Raw genomic sequence first — 15863 nt, 5'->3', positions numbered from 1 at the left:
CCCGCTGATTGGGCACGAAACAACTCATGTTTCAATATTTCGATGTACATGTGATAAATATAGCTAATCTTTATCAGTTGGTTAAAAGTCCTAATTCCAATGCTAATAAATCCCAATGCAATGGGTATATTTAAAGCAGAAGTTGATAGGTTCCTCTTTGTTTTATGGGGAAAAAGCAAGAAATAGGCTTGTGTGGGATAATAAATCAGTCATGATGGAATGGTGGAGCAGAATCGATGGGCCAAATGGCCTAATCCTGCTCCTACATCTTATAGTCAAAGTCAATTCAACAGTAGTGATGTGTATCTCTATCAGACCAAAACTAATCCTGACCCACACAACAGCTTTGACTCTCCACAAAACAAAATATCGTTGGTTCAGAATTTCTCAAGAATGCTGAGCAAGTTTAGCCGATCGACAAACTCGCTTCATTCTCACCCTTAGCCTCCTCTTGTGGTTAGGAAAGAGGTGCAGAAGGACTTAGTGCAAGACTCCCAGGTGACCTTTAAGAGCAGAGGTAAAGAGGAATTTTTTTTAGCTAGAGGGTGGTGAATCTGTGAAGTGCTCTGCCCTAGACTGTGGTGGAGCCCAAGTCTGTGGGTATACTTAAAGCAGACGTTGATTGGTCAGGGCATCAAAGGATATGACGAGAAGGCCGGTGAATGGGGTTAAGTGGGATCCAGGATCAGCCATGATGGAATGGTGGAGCAGACTCTCTGGGCTGAATGGCCTAATTCTTTTGGTCTTATGGTCCTAGTTTGTTGGTTACTCACTCATTCTGTTACAGTTACTATTCTGTAGGTTTGTTGAGTATGCCCACAAGGAAATGAATCTCAGCGTTGTTCCTGCTGATACATATGTACATTGATAATACATTTACTTTGTACTTTTGTGTCTGCCTCTTGCACTAGCCTGGGAGTGCATTCCATGCACTCACCACTCTCTGTAAAAAAAACACCTACCTCTGATATTCCAATCACCTTAAAAGAATGTCAACTGTTATTAGCCATTGCCACCCTGGGACAAAGGCACTGGTTTCTACTCTAACTGTGTACCTTATCATCTTGTACACCTCTATCAAATTGCCTCTCATCATCCTTTGCTCTGAAAAAAAAGGCCTAGCTGACTCCACCTTAAGGCAGGCTCTCCAATGATTGACGTGTGGTATGAACACATTTTTATAGAGCTGCAGTATTACATTTCGGCTCATGAACTTAATCCGCTGATGAATCAGGACCAACACACCGTTAGTCTTGCGAGACCATGGATCTGTGCCTGGAAAGTCTTCACTGTCCAGGGCGCAGGTCTGGGCAAGGTTGTATGGAAGACCAGCAGTTGCCCAGGCTGCAAGTCTCCCCTCTCTATGACAACAATGTTGTCCAAGGGAAGTGCATTAGGACCCATACAGCTTGGCACCAGTGCCATCGCAGATTAAGTACTTTGCTCAAGGACACAACACATTGCCTCGGCTGGGGCTCGAACTCACGACCTTCAGGTCACTAGTCCAATGCCTTAACTACTTGTCCACGTGCCCACACTAACCAACACATCACATGTCTTCTTAACCATCCTATCAACTTGCATGGCAAATTTGAGGGATCTATGAATTTGGACCCCAAGATCCCTCATACCTCCACACTGCTAAGAATCCCCAATCTGAAATACTTCCTGACTCGCTGGTTGTTTCCCGCATTTTCCGCTTTTATCTCTCCTCAGTGATCTTGGAATGCTGTGGTATTAATTAGACTTTTGCAGACTGAGTTCTATGGTATTTCTCATCTGTGGATACAAATAACTTTAGCAGTGGAACTAAAGTTAAGGTCTGCCATGCGTAAGGAGATCCTGCATGCTATGTCCCTGACTTTGGTCGCCAGTAGTCAGAAATAGATCTTACTGTGTTCGAAGTAGGGTGCGTTGTCATTAATGTCGGTCAGAGAGATGTATACAGTTGCTGAAGAACTCTTTCCTCCTATTTCAAATTCCATGTCCTTGGCCTGTACTACCAGCTGATAATTTTTCTTCTTTTCTCGGTCCAGTTTTGAGTTGTTTACATATATGATTCCTAGGTAAAAAAAGAATATATTATTTAAGAGCATCCTTTTATGATTCTGAATGTGGGATTCTTCACAGGCAAAACTTTCTGAAAAGGAAGGCCATCTTTATGTAAAAACTTTAGAAAGTTCTCAGAAAGTTTCAACATTCATCATCTAGAGCACCTACTCTCGCCAGTTGGCAGGGCCATGGTCTCCCAGCAGCAGAGACCCGGGTTCAACCCTGGCCTCTGTTTGTGTGGAGTTGGCACATTCTTTCCATGACCAAGTTGGCCAAGAAGCCTGACACCAGTCCAGCCAACGCAGCCTGTTTAACTGGCACCCCATTCACTGCCCTGAATACTCATCCCCCCTCACCACCAGTGTATATTATTGATAAACTTCTGCAGTCAATCACCCAGTATCTCCCCAAACCGAAAACCTTTCACCAAGAAGGACAAAGTCAGCGTGTGCATGGAACACATGTTCACTCCAAGTTAAACAGCATCCTACCTTGGGAAGGTATCATTCACTGCTGGTGTCGTCGTCGATGAATAAGAATAACTGGGCCCAGAATGCATGCACAAACGACTCAGACATACTTTATTTACTTGTGCACAAGGAGAACAGCATGGCCCCTGTCACCCACGCTGTTCAGAAGCCAGGACAGAAGATGCTGGACGTCTATGCTGGGTTGGGGGCAGGCCCCTTTCGTCAGCGCTGCCCTCTATTGTTTGATTGGTGAAATGATAAGCCGGGTTGCATGCGTGCATGCGCCGAGGTATGTTTAATTGCTATCTTATATGTGCTATGTGTGCTTTGTGCTGTATGCTTTTGGTACTGTGTTTTGCACCTTGGCCGCGGAGGAACGCTGTTTTGTTTGACTACATTCACTGGTATTCTTGTATTTGTTGTTCCACTCTGTGCCAGGCAGCAACCCAGCCAGTTCTTTAACATTTGTCTGCTTTTTTATGTGGCCGAGTTGCTAGCTCGACGCTCAACACGGATGGAAATCATGCAAGGAGCCGACTGGATTCAAACCCGGGAGCACTCACCTCAAACTCTGGTGTGGAATCCACAACACCACCAGCTAATTCATGTATGCTTGAATGATAATTAGACTTGAAATTGAACTTGAAAACTGCTATTTCTATACAGAATTAGCTTATCAGTTATGGATTTTGACCATTTGGCAATTTGTGTATGGTTGAATTCTTTGCTTGCAAGGTTAATCGCCATTCACAGTAGAAATGTAAAAAGTCAATAGAAACTACAAGCTGACAACCAATGACATTTTGGAGTTAGTAAAGCAGTTTTCCCTAATTTGTTGGGTGTATTTCACATCCTTCCATTCTTACCTGGATGTTGTCTTTAACCTTTGCCTTCCCGCAACTTCCACACTGGGTCCAAATCCTGGAATTAGCTGCCCAATAACACCAGGGGAGCACCTCCACTTCAAAGTTCAAAGTACATTCAATCTCAAAGTATTTGTACTATATACAACCAAGAGATTTGCCTCCTTACAGGCAGCCACAAAACAATGAAACCCGTGGAACCCATTATAAAAAGATACTATCAAACACACAACGTGCAGAAAAAAGCAAATTGTGCAAACTGAAATTCATGAAAGCGAGTCCACATTTGCAAAGCCAGATATCACTGCAGCAAATTCAGTAGCCTGTTAGTTGCAGGTGACAGTTTCAGTTTAGCATGGAGGTGAGTAACCCCTGTGCAGCAGCAAGCTGAACTGGCCTCCAGTTGCAACAACTTGACCTTCTCAATCTGGCCCAAAGAACAAGCTCACCATCTTCTCAAGGGTAGCCAGCATGGACAATAAATGCTGCCCTTGCCAGCAATATCTACCTTCTGTGAATGAATTAAGTGATGCCTCACTAACCAACTAACATGTAGCAATGTCTTGTAGACTGCAGTGTGATAATTATCCAGGCTATTCAGCTACTGATTGTATAAAAACATGGCCATGGGCACAGGGGAAAACACAACAGGCAACAAGGTCAACTTTAGGCAGGGAGAGTGAAAGCTCGGCGCAACTGGTTGTGGCTGGCTGGCTCGATGAATGAACAAGAACTGTGGATGAGAGCTGGGTTTAAATAGGCTGCAGGTGCATTCACCCTATCTATGCCCCAATGATTATTACACCAGATTAAATCAACCCCTCATTCTGCTGTGGTTGAAGGAATAGTGGTTGGTGTGTGGAGTGCACTGCCTGAGTCAGTGGTGGAGGCAGACACACTAGTGAAGTTTAAGAGACTACTAGAGAGGTATATGGAGGAATTTAAAGTGGGGGCTTATATGGGAGGCAGGGTTTGAGGGTCGGCATGACATTGTGGGCCGAAGGGCCTGTACTGTGCTGTACTATTCTATGTTCTATGTTCTATAAAGTCCCAGCATGCTCTGCCTCTCTCCATAACTCATCCCCTTATTGTGCTGAGAACATAAAATATAGAACTTAGATCATTACAGCACAGTACAGGTCCTTTGGCCCACAATGGCCGTTAACCTACTCTAAAGATCAATTTAACTCTTCCCTCCCACAAAGCCCTCTATTTTTCTATCATTCAGATGTCTATCTACGAGTTACGTTAATCTAATGTATCAGAATCAGGTTTAATATCACCATCATTTATATATATAGTAATAAAAACTATAAATTACAATAAGAATATCTAAAAAATAAAGTAAACAAGTAGTGGAAAAAGAGATGGAAAAATACTGAGGAAGCATTCATGGCACTGTGCCTGTCTCTCCCACTCTGTGTAAAAAAATTTACCTCTGACATTCCCCCCAATACTTTCCTCCAGTCACCTCAAAATTATACCCCCTCATATTGGCCATTTCCACTCTGGGGAAAAAAGTCTGTCCATCCCCTTGATCTTATCAGTGCTGCCAGGATAATCAAGGACACGACCCACCCAGCCAACACACTTTTCGTCCCTCCTCCCTCCGGGAGAAGGCTCAGGAGCTTGAAGACTCGTACGGCCATATTTGGAACAGCTTCTTTCCATCTGTGATAAGACTACTGAACGGATCCTGACCCGGATCTGGGCCGTACCCTCCAAAGATCCGGACCTGCCTCTCGGTTTTTTTGCTTTACCTTACTTTCCATTTTTCTATTTTCTATTTATGATTTATAATTCAAATTTTTAATATTTACTATCGATTTGTAATCCAGGGAGTGGGAAGCGCAGAATCAAATATCGCTGTGATGATTGTACGTTCTAGTATCAATTGTTTGGCGACAATAAAGTATAAAGTATCATCTTATACATTTCTATCAAGTCACCTCTCATGCTGCTTTGCTCCAAAGAGGAAAGCCCTCATTCAGCAAACCTACCCTCATAACAATGCTCTCCAGTCCAGTCAGCATGCTGCTCCTTCCCTCATTCACCTGGAGCAGCGCTAGCTGAAGGTCGCTTGTGTACCTGTGACCTAGCCTGCCCATTGCCCCTCAGTATCAGTGTAAGTAGAGATTGCACACTGACGTACTGCATCAGTCACAGGTAAGAAGAAACGTAGATGTCACGGTAGCATAGTGGTTTGCGTGACACTGTTACAGCTTGGGGTGTCAGAGTTCTGAGTTCAATTCCAGCATTCTTCATAAGAAATTTTGTACGTTCTCCGTGTGACTGCGTGGGTTTCTTCCCACAGTCCAAAGATGTACCAATTACTGGATTAACTGGCCAATGAAAATTGTCCTGTGATTAAGCTAGGGTTAAATTGGTGGGTTGTTGGGCAGTGCAGAGAGGTTTAAATGGCTGGGAAATAATGTCAAAACTGGTATTGTCTAGTCTGTTTTAGAAAGTCCCTTATTCACTGTATCGAATCAGACATGTCCTCTAATCCAGGCAATACCCTGGTAAATCTCCTTTGCATCCCCTCTAAATGCAGCAGCTTATGATCTCTGCCTTATAATGTGACATCCAGAACTGAACACAATATTGCCAGTGTGGTAACATCCTCGTAAATCTCTTCTGCACCTTTTCCAGATCAATGGCATTTTTTCTATAGCACGGTGACCAAAGCTGTGCACAATACTTCAAGGTACATTTATTACCAAAGTACGTATGCAGTGTACAACTCTGAAATTCGTCTTCTCCAGACAGCTACGAAATAGAAAAAAACATTCAAAGAAACACACCGATGTTCCCAAGTGCAAAAAACAAATCATGCTAACAGCACCAAGAACATCAAACCCCAAATGTGACACTAGGAACGTGTTGGCTTTGCACTACTTGCCAACAAAGTAGTGAATGTGGGGTCTTCTACATCCTCACCTCATTGTATGCCTCATCCAAAGAGTAAAGAAAGTTTGTCAGGAAAAGTAGGAGACAGAACTTCAGATTACACAAAAGATTCGGCAGATGCATCTGAGTAATTCACATAAAATGTTGGAGTACTCAGCAGGTCAGACAGCATCTCGGGAGGGGAATAAACAGCTGACATTTTGAGCTGAGATACTTTATCAGAACTTGAGTCTGCAAAGCCTCAGACCAAAATGTTGACTGTTTATTCCCCTCCACAGAGGCTGAGTTCCTCCAACAGAAGTTTAGAGGCAGTGACATAATAACCTAATTGCTATTGGCCAGGGTGCTTGAGATTATCCCTCACTATCTGTATTCAATCAGAGAGGGTCTCCACACAAGCTGTTGATGGTCTCTGATTCACCATGTGCTTCCATGGAAGATCAATTTATAGTGTTCCACAGCAGTGTAGTGGTTACTGTGACACTGTTACAGCTCAGGGCATCAGAGTTTCAGAGTTCAATCTCAATATCCTCTGTAAGGAGGCTGTACGTCCTCCCCATGGAATGTGTGGGTTTCCTCTGGGTGCTCCAGTTTCCTCCCACAGTCCAAAGCACCAGTTATTAGGTTAATTGGTCATTGTAAATTCTCCTGTGATTATGCTTGGGTTAAATCAGAGGTTGTGGATAGTGTGGCTTGAAAAGCATGGGGGCCTATTCTGCTAAATCAATAGTTCCCATTCATTTCCCACTCATCAGACAGAAGTGCTCTGATTAGATCATGTGTACTACTTACCTGTGTATGGGTCCATGTTGAAATCTTCCTGCTTGCTCAGAATTTTGTATGTTACTTTGGCATTTTTGTAAACTGTTGGATCATCCGGATCATGAGCACTGACAGCCAGAACGGAGGTTCCTGTGGTGGGCGAAGAAATCAAATCAGAACTGACATAAACTGATGATAGTCAGATCAGAACTGCCACATGTCATACACCTCTGTCACAGGAAAATACCCAATGCATATATACCACACTCCCATCTTCTATCATTTCTGGTTAAAATATAAATGATTCCTGTTGCGTTCCTAGGTATATATATCACCAATTGCCTGTCCAGGTCCAACCATATTGATGTCATGGCCAAGAGAGTTCACCAACACCTCTGCTTCCTGAGGAGGACGAAGAAATGTGGCATGTCTGTGTCAATACAGGACTACTAAGCAATCCCCGAGTACAATAAGATACAATGCTTATAAAAAGGATTCACCCCCCCTTGGAGGTTTTCATGTTTTATTGTTTTACAATGTTGAATCACAATGGATTTAATTTGGCTTTCTTGACACTGACTAATAGAAAAAAGACTTTTTCATGTCAAAGTGAAAACAGGTGATCCAAATTAATTACAAATACAAAACTCAAAATCATTGATTGCCTAAGTATTCACCCCTCCTTCAAGTCAGTATTTAGTAGATACACCTTTAGCAGCAATTATAGCCTTGAGTCTGTGTGGATAGGTCTCTATCAGCTTTGCATATCTGGACACTGCAATTTTTCCCCATTTTTCTTTACAGAGCTACTCAAGTATTGTCAGATTGCATGTGAATCGTGAGTAAACAGCCCTTTTCAAGTCCAGCCACAATTCTTAATTGGATTGAGGTCTGGACTCTGAGTTGGCCACTCCAGGACATTAACTTTGTTGTTTTTAAGCTATTCCTGTGTAGCTTTGGCTTTATGCTTGGGGTCATTGTCTTTCTGGAAAACAAATCTCCCAAGTTGCGGTTCTCTTGCAGACTGCATCAGGTTTTCCTCCAGGATTTCCCTATATTTTGCTGCATTCATTTTACCCTCTACCTTCACAAGACTTCTAGGGTCTCCTGCAGTGAAGCATCCCCATGGCCTGATGCAGTTACCACCATGTTTCACTGTGTGTTTTTGATGATGTGTGGTGTTTGGCTTACGGCAAAAAGAGTGTTTAATCAAATGGCCACAAAGCTCAATCCTTTTTTCATCAGACTATAGAACCTTCTTCCAGCTAACTTCTGAGTCTCCTTCTGGCAAACTAGCTGAGACTTCATGTGAGTTTTTAATCAACATCTGCCTTCTCTTCACCACTCTCTCATAAAGCTGCGACTGGGGAAGCACCTGGGCAACAGTTGTATGTGCAGTCTCTGTCATCTCAGCCACTGAAGCTTGCGACTGCTCTGGAGTTGTCTTGGGTCTCCTGGTGGCCTCCTTCACTAGTCCCCTTCTTGCACGGTCACTCAGTTTTTGAGGATGACCTGCTCTAGGCAGATTTACAGCTGTGCCATATTCTTGCCATTTCTTGATGATTGAATTAACTGTACTGCAAGGGTTATTCAGTGATTTGGAAATTTTCTTGTATCCATCTCTTGACTTGTAGTTTTCAATAACATAGAAACATAGAAAAGCTATTTTGTGGAGTTGTTTGGAGTGTTCTTTTGTCCTCATGGTGTAGTTTTTGTCAGGATGCTGACTCACCAGTAGCTGGATCTTCCAGGTATAGGTATCTATTTACTACAATCAATTGAAACACCTTGACTGCACTCAGATTTATATATAGCTAGGACACTTTAACTAATCATGTGACTTCTATAGCCTATTGGCTCCACCAGAGATGATTTGGTGTGTCATATTAAGGGGAGAGGGTGAATACTTATGCAATCAATTATTTTGTGTTTTATATTTGTAATTAATTTGGATCACTTTGTAGAGATCTGTTTTCACTTTGACATGAAAGGCTTTTTTTTTGTTGATCAGTGTCAAAAAAGCAAAATGAAATCCACACATGAGGAAATCTGCAGATGCTGGAATTTCTGCTGCGTTCACCAGCAACTTTTATGTGTGTTGCTTAAAATGAAATCCACTGTGATTCAATGTTGTAAAAACAATAAAACATGAAAACTTCCAAGGGGCTGAATACTTTTTATAGGCACCGTAGATTCTTGACCTCATAATCTACCTTGTTATGATCTTGTAGCTTATTGCCTGCACTTTCTCTGTAACTGTAACACTTCATTCTGCATTTTATTGTTTTACCTTGCATTACCTCAATGCACTGTGTAATGAATTGATCTGTATGAACAGTATGCAAGATAAGCTTTTCCACAGTATTGTGGAGGTTAAAAAATTTCGGCATATCCCTGTCGACCTTTATCAATTTTTATCAAGGCACCACAGAAAACATCCCAACTGGATGTATTAAGGGTTGGTATGGCAACTGCTCTGCACGTGACTGCAAGAAACTGCAGAGAGTTGTGGACATAGCTCTGGGCATTACAGAATCCAACCTTCCGTTAAGAACTTATTCCACACTTTACTCAGTGCCGCAGTAAAGCAGCCTGCATAATCAAAGGCTCCATACACCTTGGACATTCTCTCTTCTCCCCTCTCCCATGAGGTAGAAGACACAAAAGCCTGACAGCACCTACCACCAGTTTCAAGGACAGTTTCTACGCTACTGTTATCTGACTTTTGAATGGACCTTATATAAAATAAGACAATAGATCCTTAGGGAGAGGCAACATAGAACTGGAAGATGTAGAATCTTTGTAGGTAGAGTTTAGAAACTGCGAAGGTAACAAGACTCTGATGAGAGCCATATACAGACCTCTGAACAGTAGACAGGATATGGAGTATAAATTACAAGGGGAGATAGAAAGGCAATGTTCTGATAGTAATGGGATATTTCAATATGCAGGTAGATCGGTAAAATTCGGTTGGTGCTGGGTCCTAAGAGAGAGAATTTGTAGAATGCCTATGAAATGGCTTTTCAGAGCAGCTTATGGTTGAGACAACTAGGGGAAAGGCTATTCTGGATTGGGTGTTGTGCAATAAACTGGAATTGATTAGAGAGCTTAAGGTAAAAGAAATCTTAGGGGCCTTTGATCATAATATGATAGAATTCACACTGCAGTTTGAGAGGGAGAAGGAATTCTCGGATGTATCAGTATTACAATGGAGTAAAAGGAATTACAGAGGTATGAGAGAGAAGCTGGCCAAAGTTGATTGGAAGGGGATGATGGCAGAAAGCCATGGCTGGAGTTTCTGGGGCAATTCAGAAGGTGTGGGATAGATACATCTCAAAGATGAAGAAGTATTCTGAAAGAGAGGCTGAAGTACTCATAGCAGACAAGGGAAGTCAAAGGCAGCATAAAAGGAAAAGAGAAGACATAATAAAATTAGTGGGAAGTTAAAAATCAACGGAAACAAACTGAAAAAGCTATGAGGAGAGAAAAGATGAAATATGAATGAATGCAAGTTAGCCAATATAAAAGAGGATACCAGAAGTTTTCACCCCCAGATATACAGTATAAAGAGTAGAAGAGGTATGAGTGGATACCAGACCACTGGAAAATGATGCTGGAGAGATAGTAATGGGAGATAAAGAAATGGCAGACAAACTTAAGTATTTAGCATCATTCTTCACTTTGGAAGACACCAGCAGAATACTGGAGGTTCGAGAGTGCCAGGGGCAGAAGTGAGTGTCGTTGCTATTACTAGGGAAAAGGTGAAAGGTCTGAAGGCAGATGAGTCATCTGGACTAGATGGACTACACCCCAGGTTTCTGAAAGTGTTAGCTAAAGAGATTATGGCAGCATTAGTAATGATCTTTCAAGAATCACTAGATTCTGGAATGGTTCTGAACAACTGGAAAATTGCAAATGTCACTCCACTTTTTAATAAGGGAGGTAGACACAAGAAAGGAAATTATAAGCCAGTAAAGTCTGACTTCAGTGGTTGGCAAGATGTTGGAGTGCATTATTAAGGATGAGGTTTTGGGGAGCTTGGAAGCACATGGTAAAACAGGCCAAAGTCAGCATTGTTTCCTTAAGGGGAAATCTTGCCTGACAAATCTGTTGGAATTCTTTGAGGAAATAGCAAGCAAGGTAGACAAAGGAGAGTCAGTGGATGTTGTTTCTTTGGATTTTCAGAAGGCCTTTGACAAGGTGCTGCACATTAGGCTGCTTAACAAGATAAAAACCCATGGTATTATATGGCTAGGAAATAGATGATTGGCTGAATGGCAGGAGGCAGAATTGGAATAAAATTGGCCTTTTCTGGTTGGCTGCCGGTGATTAGAAGTGATCTGCAGGGGTCAATATTGGAACCACTTCTTTTCATGTTGCATGTCAATGATTTTATGTCCATAAAGTGACGCTAGGTTGTACGTAAGGTGACTGGCAGGAAATAATAAAGTAGTGGTGGAGTTAGTGGGTGGAGGTGTTGATCAGCCTTACTGCTTGGGGAAAGTAGCTGTTTTGGATCTGTTGTTTCTGGCATGCTATGTGGCCTGCTCCCTAAAGGGAGTGGGACAAACAGTCCATGAGCAGGGTAGATGGGATCCTTCATGATGCTACTGACCATTTTCTGGCACCTTTCTGTATATATGAAAGGGTTAATGTATGAAGAGCATTTGATGTTCTGGGCTTGTACTCTCTAGAGTTTAGAAAATGAGGGAGGATCTCATTGAAGCCTCTCGAAAGGCCGAGACAGGGTGGATGTGGAGTGGATATTTTTTATAGGGTGAATCTAGGGCCAGAGGGCACAGCCTCATAAGAGAGGGACATCCATTTAGAACAAGGATGTCTCCTATTTTGAGGAGGAATTTCTTTAACCAGAGGGTAACGTAACTGTGGAATTCATTGCCTTGTACAGCTGGGGAGGCAAAGTTATTGAGTATATTTAAAGTGGAAGTTCAAAGATACAAAAAACTTTATTGTCATTCTAACCGTACATCAGCTCTGCAGGGCAGAATGAGACAACGTTTCCCAGGAGCAGTGCAATCATAACATAACAAATGCAACACTAAATAATAAACATAACAATAAATAGTAAAACACAACAGCCACATGTCAGTTAAAATCAAGTTATAAGTGTCCAGTGCAAGTTAAAAGTGTCCAAAGCCGTGTCAGGTAGAGCAGCTATTTAGCAGTCTGACTGCCTGTGGGAGGCAGCTGTTTAGTAGCCTTGTGGTTTTAGTTTTGATGCTCCTGTAACGTTTGCCTGATAGCAGAAGAACAAACAGTTCATGGAGAGGATGTGAGGGGTCTTTAATGATGTACCGCGTCTTCTGGAGGCATCGACTCTGAAGAGGTCTTGGACAGAAGGTAGGGAGACCCCAATAACCTTCTCTGCTCCCCTAACCACCCTCTGCAAGGCTTTTTTGTCGACAGCACTGCAGCTGGAGTACCAGGTTGTGATGCAAAAGGTCAGCACACTCTCAACCACGCCTCTGTAGATTGTAGTTAAGATGTTAGTGGGGAGTGATGCTTGTTTAAGCTTCCTCAGAAAGTGCAATCTCTGCTGGGCCCGTTTCACAATCCCAGTGGTGTTCCTGGACGAGGTGAGATTGTCCGAGATCTGCACCCCAAAGATAGGTTCTTGATTAGCCAGGGTGTCAAAGGGAAGAAGGCAGGAGAATGGGTTGAGAGGGGTAATAAATCAGCCCTGATGGAATGGTGGAGCAGACTTGATGGGCCAAATTGTCTAATTCCACTCCTAGATCTTATGGTCTTATGATCTAAGGTGGACTCCTGACCTCACAACCTCATTACCACTTCTCACCTTAGCATTTACCTGGACTGTGGCTGTAGCTGTTAATTTATTCTGCATTCTGTTATTATTTTACCTTGTTCTACCTCAATGCACTTTGTGAAGATCTGATCTGTATAAATAGAATGCAAGGAAATTTTTCCACTGGGTCTTGGCACACGTAACAATGATAAACCAATTCCAATATGAACCTGTCTAAGATGATTGGTATCACTATCAGAACCAGAATCAGGTTTATTAACACTAACATCTGATGTTAAATTTGTTCTTTTGTGTTAACAGAGAAAAAATGCTATTTGTTACACAAACAAATATTTCAAATAATAGTGAGGGCTCATGGTTCATGGACCATTCAGAAATCTGATGGCGACGGGGCTTGAAGTTGCTAGCTTACTGAGTGGGTTGAAACAGTTCTGATTATTGCCGTATCTGTGGCTGCAGATTTCAGCTCTAGTAGTTCTAAATGTGGGCACATGGACAAGTGGTTAAGGCGTTCGACTAGCAATCTGAAGGTCGTGAGTTCGAGCCCCAGCCAAGGCAGCGTGTTGCGTCCTTGAGCAAGGCACTTAATCACACAGTGCTCTGTGACGACACTGGTGCCAAGCTGTATCGGCCCTTGCCCTTCCCTTGGACAACATCAGTGTCGTGGAGAGGGGAGACTTGCAGCATGGGCAACTGCTAGTCTTCCATACAACCTTGCCCAGGCCTGCACCCTGGAGAGTGAAGACTTTCCAGGCGCAGATCCATGTTCTCGCAAGACTAACGGATGCCTTTAATTTAATTTAGTTTAGTTCTAAATGGGAATATTGATGATTCCCACAGGAACTATACAAAAATAGTCATTCTTCTCCTGTGATATATTTTTTTAAAACCAGAGGAGAGGTGAGTGCGGTGGGAAAGGTGATCCTTAGGCTTCCACAGTTGTCAGCTGTTGATGGGTCCAACACCTTCCTGGGTCTCCATAGCCCAGCTACTTCTCTGATGTTTTCTCTAGACAAGGGATTCCCAACCTGGGGTCCACAAACCCCTCAGTTATGGTAGGCATCCAAGGCATAAAAAAGGTTACAAACCTCTGCTCTAGATCCTGTCCAATGCCAGCACGTCCCTTCTTAGATAAGGGGTCAAAACTGCTCCGAATACTCCAAAAGCAGTCTGAACAGTAAAAGCCTCAGGAAGGAGCTGTACTCGCTATTGAACCTGTAATTTTCCTGCCCCGGGAATTGATGGAGGGACAGGTAGATCAAGCTTTATTTGCTCCCTGACCCCTGTTGATGTGGCCAGGTCCTTACCTTTGCTGGACATTTCAGCGACAGTTCCATTGAATGGATCTTTGATGAATATGGGTGCATTATCATTGACGTCCAGTACTTGAATAGTAAAGTTGGTGACAGGGCCAACTGGCTGCGAAGTTTTCTTGTCAATCACAGTTCCTTGCAATTTGTAGTGATCCTTCTTCTCCCGGTCCAACTCTCTGTAGACAACAATATCGCCAGTGTCGGGGTCCACCTTAAAAATAGTGCCAGCTCCCTCACCCTGGATTTGATACCTAGTTTGTCCTTCCTTGTGCCAAACTGACTGGATCTGGAAAATAGGATTTAAAAGATTTGAAGTTCAATGTAAATTTATTATCAAAGTACCACAGGACACACAAAGCTGCTGCGCAGGTTGACTGTGTGGTCAAGAAGGCATACAGTGTATTGGACTTCATCAACTGTGGGATTGAGTTTAAGAGTCGAGAAGTAATGTTACAGCTTTATAGGACCCTGGTCAGACCCCACATGGAGTACTGTGCTCAGTTCTGGTCGCCTCACTACAGGAAGGATGTGGAAACTCCAGAAAGGGTGCAGAGGAGATTTACAAGGACATTGCCTGGATTGGGGGCCATGCCTTATGAGAATAGGTTGAGTGAACTCAGCCTTTTCTTCTTGGAGTGGCGGAGGATGAGAGGTGACTTGATAGAGGTGTATAGTGAACTTGGCCTTTTCTCCTTGGGGCGATGGACAGTTGATAGAGGTGTATAAGATGATGAGAAGCATTGATCGTCTGGATAGTCAGAGGCTTTTCCCCAGGGCTGAAATGGCTAACACGAGAGGACACAGTTTTAAGGTGCTTGGAAGTAGGTACAGAGGAGACGTCAGGGGTAAGTTTTTTACGCAGAGAGTGATGAGTGCGTGGAATGGACTGCCAGCGACGGTGGTGGAGACAGATACTATAGGGTCTTTTAAGAAACTCTTGGATAGGTACATAGAGCACAGAAAAATAGAGGGCTATGGGTAACCCTAGGTAATTACTAAAGTAAGTACATGTTCCGCACAGCATTGTGGGCTGAAGGGCCTGTATTGTGCTGTAGGTTTTCTCTGTTTCTACTTATACAGTATTTCACCACATGCAACCCTGCACTTCATTTTTTGTGGGCATTTACAGTAAATACAAGAAACACAATAGAATCAATGAAACTCCACACCCAACAGGATGGATAAACTGTCAATGCTGAACCTTCACAAACTTTTAAGAATGTAGGTATACTGCCATGCTTTCTTTGTAATAGCACTGATGTGCTGGTACCTGGACAGATCATCTGAAATGATAACACCTAGGAATTTAAAGTCGCTGACCCTCTCCACCTCTGATGAGGACTGCCTCATGGACCTCTAGCTTCCTCCTCCTGAAGTCATTGATAAGCTTCTTGAACATGCACTAGGTCATTGTTATCGGCAGGTCTGTGTACAAAAATAGTTGACTCCAGGCCAGTGTCAAATTTTTTCCTGACAAAAAAATCTGTATCTACAGCCAATTTTTGTCTGTATAAATCCATTAATCAGTGTTCCAACTACTTGTGTCAAGTGTCTCCCAACACTGCACTCTTCCATTAGAAAATATAAATTGTTTACACAGATATACCTTATAATTCCTAACCTACTACAGCTTATAAGTTACAAAGAAAGTAGTTTGCTTTCTGACATTATTTCTTGTTAGGTATTTATGTGCTTTTCAATTTGG

General features: G+C 42.7%; 1 protein-coding gene across 1 annotated transcript in view; it reads right to left on the bottom strand.

Annotated features, from left to right (window-relative positions):
• Window positions 1-15863, bottom strand: part of LOC134356340 (cadherin-5-like) — a 105415-nt gene that overhangs the window by 49631 nt on the left and 39921 nt on the right. Inside the window, exons 3-5 of the mRNA XM_063067234.1 lie at window positions 14153-14444; window positions 7088-7207; window positions 1895-2062 (exon numbers count right to left, since the gene is read on the bottom strand). Coding sequence (XP_062923304.1) covers window positions 1895-2062; window positions 7088-7207; window positions 14153-14444 — 580 coding nt within the window. The remainder of the gene's footprint in view (window positions 1-1894; window positions 2063-7087; window positions 7208-14152; window positions 14445-15863) is intronic.

The sequence above is a fragment of the Mobula hypostoma genome, chromosome 14 (assembly GCF_963921235.1).
Source record: "Mobula hypostoma chromosome 14, sMobHyp1.1, whole genome shotgun sequence".
Taxonomy (NCBI): Eukaryota; Metazoa; Chordata; class Chondrichthyes; order Myliobatiformes; family Myliobatidae; genus Mobula; species Mobula hypostoma.
Note: the sequence above shows the minus strand (reverse complement) of the source record. Positions and strands in the feature narration are given on the sequence as shown.